The 10,485-nt window shown below is 41.2% G+C and overlaps 1 protein-coding gene across 5 annotated transcripts in view; it reads left to right on the top strand.

The window, feature by feature from the left end:
• The first annotated feature begins 4,523 nt into the window (after window positions 1–4,523).
• Window positions 4,524–10,485, top strand: part of VRK2 (VRK serine/threonine kinase 2) — a 99,627-nt gene continuing 93,665 nt past the window's right edge. For 4 of the 5 annotated variants that reach the window (XM_068986482.1, XM_068986465.1, XM_068986497.1 and 1 more), the window contains exons 1-2: window positions 4,524–4,638; window positions 6,647–6,787. In XM_068986482.1, coding sequence (XP_068842583.1) covers window positions 6,652–6,787 — 136 coding nt within the window. In that variant the 5' untranslated portion in view covers window positions 4,524–4,638; window positions 6,647–6,651. Of the gene's footprint in view, window positions 4,639–6,625; window positions 6,788–10,485 lie in introns of all 5 variants that reach the window. The other variant, XM_068986475.1, reaches the window with a different exon arrangement.

Here is a 10,485-nt window from a genome sequence, read left to right as displayed (position 1 = left end):
GCAAAAAAAGAATTTTAAGCGACTCCTCTTCAGAGTTAGAGGATCGAACAGCTTCCAGTTATCAAGGAGGTATCTCAGGGGTGTCTGCCAGGAAGTGGATTGGTTATTTCTCATCTTAACTGGAGGTTTTCTGGAATCTGAGGCTGAACCGCGTGAGCTTTCTGCTGAGTTCATTTTTTGCTGTCTTGGTTTCCAGCATGATGGGCCTTCCCCTGCGCTGGGTTTTTTTCCTGTTCCGCTTCTACTGTGGGAGCTTCACTGAGTTGGGCTCCTGCTGTGCTTGGCCTCTTCTGCGCAGAGGTTGTTTCAGCCAGGTTAAACCTGAGTCAGGGCACCAGAGATGTGAGGCGAGTGTATGCCTTCGGTTTTTGTCTAGTCACAACAAAGATTTGGAGTGATGGACATTAAAGACCCCTCAGTGTGTCACAGCTCTTGGGTCTTGGACAGACCATGTTATAGCTCTCAGGTCTCAAATGGACCGTGTTATAGCTCTTAGACAAATCAGTGTTACAGATCAGTGTTACAGCTCTATTTTATTTAGAAGATAGCAGGAAAATCCATCTGTGAGGCGTGAGAGCATGTCGATCCAAAGATGCAAAGAGAAGAGCCCCCCAGCGAGAGAGAGAGAGAGAGAGAGACCCCTTTGGCTCCTCTTTTTATGTTTTTTTCTTTCCCCTGGGCCTGTCCTATGCAAATTGGGCTTAGCCAGGAGTGCCATTCCACCTGAAGTCCTCCCTCCAGTCCTCGGACCTTTCTTTGACCCTCCTCTGTTCTATTTTTGTGGGCTTTTTCCTTCCTTGTCTTTTAGCCACCACCATTTTGGACTCCTTTTCCCTATTCTAGCTACCTAACATGAGAAATAATGGTCTCAAGGATTCAGGTTCCTCCCATCTTTCTCTTCAGTCATTCTTTCCTTTTTAACAGTTTTGTTGAAGCATAACTTACAAACAATACAATTCTTGAATTTTAAGTGTACAATTATATGAATTTTGACAAATGTATAATCATGTAATCACTGCCACAATCAAGAATTCCAAAAAGTTCCACTAGCCCCTTTGTAATCAAGTAATACAAGTCACTGTGTAGATATAGGTTCATATTTCTCTTGGGTAAATATTTAGGAACATGAATACTGACTGGGTCATATGCTAATTATATGTTTAACATTATAAAAAACTGACAAACTGTTTTCCAAAGTAGCTGTGCTATTTTGGATCCCTACCAGGAGTTTAAGAGAGTTCCAGTTATTCCACAAGCACACTAAAACTTGGTGTCTTAGTGCTTTCTTAAGAGCAAAAGTTTTTAATAATTATGAAGTTAATTTATGAATATCTCTATTTAGGTTTTTAGCTTTCCCCCTGCCCCCAGGTATATTCTCATTACACAAATTCAAAGATTAAAATGATTTACCTGTTCCAAGATAAAATCTTTTTCCTAGGTTTTCTTCCAAAAGTTTTATAGCTTTAACTCTTGTATTTAGATTTAGGTTTATGATCAATTTCAAGTTAATTTTTCTGTGGCATGTAAGTTAGATGTTGAAGTTCTTTTCTTTGTTAACAAGGAGTTGTCTGGCCCAAGTGTCAATAGTGACACTGTTTTAGGTCATAATGAGGACTGGCTAACAATGACTGAATTAGAATGGCACTGAAGTGTTTTCAGCAGAGGAGTGATCTAAGCTTTTTTAAAAAGACCATGTGGCTGTTTGTTGTGAAGAGACTGAAGGAGTGGAAGGGTGAGAAATAGGATTGCTTTTAGGATGGTACTATCAGTCTCCAGCAAAGACATGTGGTTTCAACCAGAAAGACAGAAGTAGGGGCAGCAGTAAGTGATGGATTGTGGGTATATTTTGAAAGTTGAGCTTGCAGGATTTACTAACTGTCATGGGCTAAGTGTTTGTGCCCTCCTAAAATTTGCATGTTGAAATGTAATTCCCAACGTGATGGTATTTGGAGATGGAGGCTTTTAGGAGGTGACTGAGTCATGAACTTCTCAGCCTCAAAACTCTGGGAAATGCATTTTTGTTGTTTAAAACCACCTAGTCTATGGTATTCTATTATAGCAACAGGAAAGAGCTATGACACCAACACAAGTAGGCATATATAGGTATGGAAGAGAGGAGCCATGTATGACCCCTTAAGAATAATCTGTTGTGCCTGGTGCTGGAGCCTGGGGAGTGGATAGAAAGCTGAACAAATTTAGAATGGGAGATTTAATGCCCAAATAAATGTTTGGACAGGAAACAAATAGCATGTTACATATGTATCTTACGGAAATAAGAATGGATATTACATTAATGAATGAGTATCTTAAAGGGCACAATTATTCTGCATACAGACTGTTGAGTTTCTTTTAAAAAATGCTTTTATATCCACAACAGTAAGTTTTTTTTAAAGAAGTGTCTTCTCATGCTGTTTTTAATTTGGTGACATTTTGATAGGTGTAGGCAGTCCTAAAACTCTATTCCATCAAAGTCATTAAAGGATCTTGACTTGCCTTTCAATTTGCATCCCAAGAAATTACTGACTTCCTAGAGAAGATGTCGATGTATTGTTTAATAATTGCTTTCTGAGCATTTGTTTTGCCTACCCTGAAATATTATATTTTAGGAGGAGAAGAGGATGACAGAGGATAAGATGTTTGGATGATATCACCGACTTGATGGACACGAGTTTGAGCAAGCCCTGGGTATTAGTGATGGACAGGGAAGCCTGGCCTGCTGCAGTTCGTGGGGTCGCAGAGTCAGACATGACTAAGAGACTGAACTGAACTAACTGAAAATATTATAAGCTATGAGTCCTTATTATATATTATAAAACAGCTTATTTTTCCTTCTTACTTAATTATCACCATAATCTTATAACCAATAACCTGACAAAGATCCTTTCCTTGACCAAACTCTACTTAGGTTCACCTGAACTCTTTCCCAAATAGGCATTCACTTTTGGACTTACATGTTTTCTCCACACTGTCCAATATCAGTAAGCATCTCCCAATGCTAAGTTTAGCCAGCATCTCCCAATCCTCCATTGGAGGATTCACTTCCTCAGCTTCTACCATCCCACAGATGATGTCTGATTACCCTGACCTGCCTTCTGCAAGAATTCTGTTAGCACTATTTAGCAAGTACTCTCTTTACCCCCTGATATTTCCTCCTAGTAAATATCATGGCATCCGGCCCCATTACTGCATGGCAAATAGAAGGGGAAAAGGTGGAAGTAGTGACAGATTCCCTCTTCTTGGTCTCTAAAATACTGTGGACAGTGACTGCAGCCATGAAATCAGATGATTGCTTCTTGGCAGGAAAGCGATGACAAACATAGACAGCGTGTTGTAAAGCAGAGACATTACTCTGCAGACAAAGGCCCATATAGTCAAGACTGTGGTCCTCCCAGTAGTCAGGTGTGGTTGTGAGAGCTGGACACCATAAAGAAGATAGAATCCCGAAGAACTGATGCCTTTCAACTGTGGTACTGGAGAAGACTCCTGAAAATCCCTTGGACGGCAAGGAGATCAAACTAGTCAGTCTTAAGGGAGATTAACCCTGAATATTCACTGGAAGGACTGACACTGAAGCTGAAGCTCCAGTATTTTGGTCATCTGATGCGAACAGACTTATTGGAAAATTCCCTGATGCTAAGAAAGATTGAGGGCAGAAGGAGAAGAGGGCGACAGAGGAGGAGATGGATGGAGGGTATCATCAATGCAATGAACATGAACTTGGGAAAACTCCAGGAGATGGTGAGGGACAATGAGGCCTGGCAGGCTGCAGTTCATGGGGTCGCAAAGAGTGGTACTGAACTGGGCGACTGAACAACTCTTTGCCCTGATATTTCCTCTTAGTAATTTTCTATCCACTGACCCCAACCTGTTCCTTGGCCATAAATTCCCACTTTTGTTTTCTGTCCATAATTGGAATTGAGCATAGCTCTTTCTCCTATTTCAAGAGTTCTTTTTTCAAACTTTGAAACTTTTAATTTTGTATGGGGGTATAGCCAATTAGCAAAGTTGTAGTTTCAGGTGAACACCGAAAGGACTCAGCAATACACACAGGTATCCATGCTCAATGTTACAAAGCTCTGTGCTGGCCTGGGGGCGGGGAGGTAGAATGGTTACATTCTATTGCAAGAGTTTTGAATAAAGTCTTCCTTATCATTTTAAGAAATGCCAGAATAATTTTTTTAATTTAACAAATTTTATTGACCTAAATAGGCTTATTTCCACTTCACAGACCAAAAAAATTAGAAAATGTTTTTATAGCTTTAAAGTAATTACGGTTGCCCCAGGGCCTGGGCCCGGGTTAGGCTCCGGGTAACCCCGGGCCGGCGTCTCCGCCCTGGGTGAGTGATGCGGCACCAGGCGCAGAAAGTTAGCTTGGCCCCTACCGAGGGCCGCGCCGGCTCCGGGCCCGCCTCCCCGCGGGATTGGAGGCCGGCCGCCCCGCCCGGCCTCGCGAGGCCCAAGGGAGGCGCCGGGCACGCCGAGCGCCTGGCAAGCCTTCGGTCGTCCCCGGGTCCTGGGAGTCGCGGCGAGACCCCGCACTTCCGCGTCCCGCTTGCCCCGCCCGCGCGGCGCCCCAGGCCGGGAAGGAACTGCCGTCAGAGTGAGACGCCGGGCCCGGGCGGGTTCCCTGCTTCCGCGGTGGGTTCTGACTTTTTAAAACTCAGCGCGAAATCCTGGCTCCCCTTCCCCATGCGTTTGCGCAAAACGCGAGGCGGGGGAGTTAGGCGGGAAAGGGGATTGGGTTTCTCTTTCCCCTGGCGTAGAGGGGCTCGAGGTAGGAAGTGAAGAGTCCGGACGCCGGCGGGCTTCCGGTGGTTCGGGCCGGCCATGGGCGTGGCAAAAAGTGGGGAGTTGGGTGGGTGGGAAGGTAAAAGGGGTGTCTTGGACTGCCGAGGGGTCAGGCGGGCGGTGGGCCGCCCCTGGTCCCGCCGTCACGGTCCGTCTCCGAGGCCGCCCCAAGCCCAGTCCCGGCTCGGGTTCAGGCCTCTGGGTACCGGTTTGTCTCCGGAAACTCGTGTTAAGCACTTGTCATTCTAGAGGGGAGGGCCCTGAAACAGCAGGGACTAGCTTGTCTGGAACTTGCCTGGAGAGGAGGTTGGCGCTTCCTTCTGTGCTTTGAACCCTGGATCCCTGCCGCGGGTGTTCATTGTATAGACATCTTTCAGGCTTCAAGTTCTGGTGTCACGGACTTGCCCCAAACGGTTTTTATCTTCTTCATACTGATGGAGAATGTTGTTAATGCTGAAAAGTTGTTATCTGAACACTTAAGGTTTTAAATCAGCAAATAAGTGTTGGATACCAGTATTTAAAGTCAAGATACTGGTCAGTATATATAAAGTGAAAATGTCAGTCAATTGTGTGACTCTGCAACCCCATGGTCTGTAGCCCATGTACCCTGCCTATGGGGCAAGAATATTGGAGTGGGTTTCCATTCCCTTCTCCAGGGGATCTGCCTGACCCTGGGATCCGACCCTGGGATCCAACCCAGGTCTCCTGCATTGGAGGCAGATTCTTTATTGTCTGAGCCCCCAGAGAAGCCCCCAGTATAAAGTACTGGTCAGAACTTTTCCTTCTTTTGGGCACTGTTCATATGAATTCCCAGCTTCCTTTGTGTTCCAGTTAGGAGGACAAGTGAATATTGCTCTACCCGGGTGTTGCTGCTGGGTTAATATAAGTGAAGCAGGGAAAGCCTACTGGAAGGAACAGAAACCTCGTTCAGAAGATGGATAGATTGTACAGTGAAGACTACTTTCATTTCGAAGGCACTCACCAGGTTTAAAAAAAATTCTTTGAAACTACTTAGAGGATTGTGGTTACCTTCACACTTGGTTTCAGGCTTACATGCTCTGTGTTCTGTTTTCCCTAAGAAATTTTCTAGTCCTACTCAAAAATCTCTAGTAAGATTCACTAACCTATGTACAATTATAGTTAATTGGTTAAAGTTGTGTGGATATTCTATGGCGTTTCTACACTGTTTTTGGTAGTGCTGCATAAATTTCTTAGGCAGGGCAGTTTTCACTTCTGTGATAATGGGGAAGGGACAGGGTAGAGAGAAGCAGAAAGAAGTTGAAACAGTAGTGTGGTAGCCTTAAAACTAACTGCACAGTGGCCTAGTGCTCTGCTTAGTTAGGCATCCATGAAAATCCTGGGCTTATTTAACCAATATTTATTGATTTGTGTCAGTTGCTGGGTTTACCATTGTCCATGTTATCTCAGCCAAAAGCTGTATTTGTTTTTCTAGTGACTGAAGAGCTTTTCCTCTTTGACATTTAGCATTCTCAATGAAAGGAGTAGTTTCATATATATGAAATTTATTTTCTCTTTGTAGTTGGAAATTAACTCATTTAAGCTATATTCTGAATGATTAATAGGTATTTTGACCCCCTAACTGAATTTTGGAAATGTTAAGTGAGGTTCAACACGCTTTGGTTTTTTTTAGTATCAGTGTCTCTTCGATTTCAATATTGTAATGTTGGTGAATCTCCAGTTTGAATATAATATGTGGGCTTTCCCAATCCCAGTTGACTTCAGAATCCTAATTTCTGGGAAGGTGTATAGAAGACATTTTGAGAAACGTATTTAAGTGGAGTTTTTTTTGTTTGTTTGTTTTTATTTTTAATCACAGCCTCACTCCTTCTGTCAACAGAAGTGATGCCACCAAGAAGAAAAGAGAAATACAAGCTTCCTATTCCACTTCCGGAAGGCACAATCCTGGATGACATGGAAAGAAAACAATGGGTGCTGGGCAAGCTGATTGGCTCTGGAGGATTTGGTTTGATATATTTAGGTAAAGTATAAATCACCAGATACTCTTATGTATGTGACTGTGACTTCTTAATATTTTGAAAATTGAGATAAAATAGACTTCATAAATGTAAGTTATATGAAGATAGTTAGTATTTAGTAGAATGTCTATGCTAGGTTCAAGATATTACTGACCCTAGTCCCTTCTTGTCCATGTCTTTCTAAATGACTCGTAGAAAGTCTTTTCAGAGCACAGTTACACAGTCTGCCAGACAGATGGTTAATGTTCTGAGAGTGTGTTTTCTTGGATACGTCGGTTTTTGACTCAAGAGAACACAACTCTATGATTATGAACATTTCCCATGTGAATCTTAATCATTAATGTTGAAGTAGTATAAGGGTTTGGTCATTTCTTCACTAGGTCTCACTGGAGAACTGGGCCTTAGTACTCCAAGGCCATCTATTGTGTGGAGTGAATTAACTTCCCTCTTGTACATCTAGATTGGTACTAGTTATGTGCTATCTTTAGGATAATTAACAGACACTTAAATATAGTTTCTGTGTTTTTTGGTACAAGTAAGGAACCTAAGTTGAGTGTGTTTTTACACTACATTAAAAAAATTTTAAATCACATTGATTTAAAAGGATTGTTCAGGGCTACCTTTTATCTACAGTTTTAAGGATCAAGGGATATCCATTATAAGATGAGATTTAATTAATAAGATAAACATTAGTGATTAAAAAAAATCCTCTCAAGGAGAAATTCTAAATATATTGACTTATTACATCTATGTCTGGAGGCATTTAAGAAGTTGATTAAAAAAGCCTTCATTGGAAGAATCTTGGGTTCCTTATTAAATATTTTAGAGTACAGGGGAGGAAAGACATTCCCTTTGCTCTCGTAAGTTTAATAGCTGGGTTTATGAAATAAACTGGTAGAAGGAAGATTAACAGGAGAAAAGGTATACAAATATATTAATTTTTTGATGTTATGTGCACAGTAATATTCAGTTCAGTTCAGTCGCTCAGTTGTGTCCGACTCTTTGTGACCCGACTCTTTGCGACCCGACTCTTTGCGACCCGACTCTATGAATCGCAGCACACCAGGCCTCCCTGTCCATCACCAACTCCCGGAGTTCACTCAGACTCATGTCCATCGAGTCAGTGATGCCCTCCAGCCATCTCATCCTCTGTTGTCCCCTTCTCCTCCTGCCCCCAATCTCTCCCAGCATCAGAGTCTTTTCCAATGAGTCAACTCTTCGCATGAGGTGGCCAAAGTACTGGAGTTTCAGCTTTAGCATCATTCCTTCCAAAGAAATCCCAGGGCTGATCTCCTTCAGAATGGATCATGGAAAAAGCAAGAGAGTTCCAGAAAAACATCTATTTCTGCTTTATTGACTATGCCAAAGCCTTTGACTGTGTGGATCACAATAAACTGTGGAAAATTCTGAAAGAGATAGGAATACCAGATCACCTGACCTGCCTCTTGAGAAATCTGTATGCAGGTCAGGAAGAAACAGTTAGAACTGGACATGGAACAACAGACTGGTTTCAAATAGGAAAAGGAGTATGTCAAGGCTGTATATTGTCACCCTGCTTATTTAACTTATATGCAGAGTATATCATGAGAAATGCTGGACTGGAAGAAACACAAGCTGGAATCAAGATTGCCAGGAAAAATATCAATAACCTCATATGCACAGTAATATTACAGGGGGGAAAATAGTTGAATAAATATCCTAAAGCATGGTAAGATTTGAGAGCTTACATGCCATCTTAATAAGGAGCAGTACATGATTTTTAAGAGACATTACTAGGCGTGTAGAAGAGTAGATGGGGGCTGTGTTAATCTGTAACAAACTTTGGGAGTGATGTCAGTTTCTAATCTCTTCTGTGATGAATCAGTCTTTCCTGGTTAATGAAGCTCTCCTAGATGTAATTTAAAACAGTTGAGTTGTGTTTTTTGGTTTTGTGTTTTGGGCGAGGGGGGGGGGGCAGGGTTCTCTCTTTAGCCAAATAAAGGGAGTTCAGAGAAAGCGTTTCCTTGCATTTGCTAGTTTTCAAGTGCCTTCAGTTCAAAATAATCCTTTTGCCAAACAGGCTTATTTTAGGGTGACCTTTCTGAACTGTGGTGTTGGAGAAGACTCTTGAGAGTCCCTTGGACTGCAAGGAGGTCCAACCAGTCCGTTCTAAAGGAGATCAGTTCTGGGTGTTCTTTGGAAGGACTATGTTAAAGCTGAAACTCTAATACTTTGGCCGCCTCATGCAAAGAGTTGACTCATTGGAAAAGACTCTGATGCTGGGAGGGATTAGGGGCAGGAGGAGAAGGGGACGACAGAGGATGAGATGGCTGGATGGTGTCACTGACTCGATGGACATGAGTTTGAGTGAACTCTGGGAGTTGGTGATGGAACAGGGAGGCCTGGTGTGCTGCAGTTCATGGGGTCACAAAAAGTCGGACACGACTGAGCGACTGAACTGAACTGATTCTACCACCCTTCTCACGCAAATGTGTTTCATCGATCTTGAAGGATTAAGCTCCTCTTCTAATGAAGTTGAGTTTTTAGTATTGAATAAATGGGTGAAATACAGTGAATAAGTAACTTCCTATTAATCACCTGAGTGTCTAATCTAGTTGGGAAGATAAGACCAACACAAAAGTATAGTGTGGGTTGGATAAAGAAGAACTTCCCTATTTAAAGGGTTTGAACTTGCTTAAAAAATGTTAATTACTAGATTTAGTGACACAAGAAGCACTTTTTAACAGAATTATAATGCAAGCCACATATGGAATGTAAAATTGTCTAGGAACCAGGTTTAAAAAAAAGCAGCTGAAATTTATTTAAATAATATGTATTATTTAATGTGATATATCTAAAGTATAATTCCAACACATCATTAATATTAAAAAAGGGAAATATTTCACTTCTTTAGTTAAATGAGACTAGACCAGTATATGTCTAGTCCCATTTTAGGGACTCAGTAACTACCTATAGGTAGTGGCTACCATGTGGAATGTTGCAGATAAAGACCCTGAGAGGACTTAGAGTCTACAGAATATATTCTTTGAAGAATTAATTGTTGGTTGAAACTCTGAATTGATGAATACTCTTATATAGATGAGCGTTAAGATCTCTGGTATATTGTCTTGACTCAAGGTCAGAGAAATGGAGTTGAATAAGTTATTTCTGATGTGGCTGAACTATAGCCTTGGATTGCACAGCTTATCAGTTATTCTAATATTTGAATTATTTTGAGTAATTTCAAAGAACTACAGAAAAGTATTGATTATGCTAGTCTTATTTCTTTTCTCTTTTTAAATGTAAATATTATATGTGTTAATATGTATTTAAATTTAAGAGCATGTTTAACATGTGTGTATGCATACATATATGTGTATACATGTTACTTGTGTGGTTCCTGTTGTGAAAAAGGAATTTAGGCATGTGGAATCAGGAATTTAGGCTTAGTCATGTGATTTATTTGCCCCTATTCAAATATAGAAAAAACCTTGCTTCTTTCAGTCTAAATACTGCACATATTTTTTACTTAATTTTTCTCAATAATATTTAGTTTGCAATAATTTTCAAGACTTCATAGTTTTGAAGTACCCACTACTATCTGAATTTTAGAACCTGGATCCTGGATATATGAGCAAATGCATGCGACTGGGGTAAGATTTTAAAGAAATGTTTAGCTATTTTGAGGAAAAGTTGTGTGTTGCAAATGTTGTTACTGTTC

Source organism: Capricornis sumatraensis, chromosome 1 (assembly GCF_032405125.1).
Source record: "Capricornis sumatraensis isolate serow.1 chromosome 1, serow.2, whole genome shotgun sequence".
Lineage (NCBI taxonomy): Eukaryota > Metazoa > Chordata > Mammalia > Artiodactyla > Bovidae > Capricornis > Capricornis sumatraensis.
The sequence above is the reverse complement of the archived record's forward strand: the minus strand, read 5'-3'. Positions and strand labels throughout refer to the sequence as shown.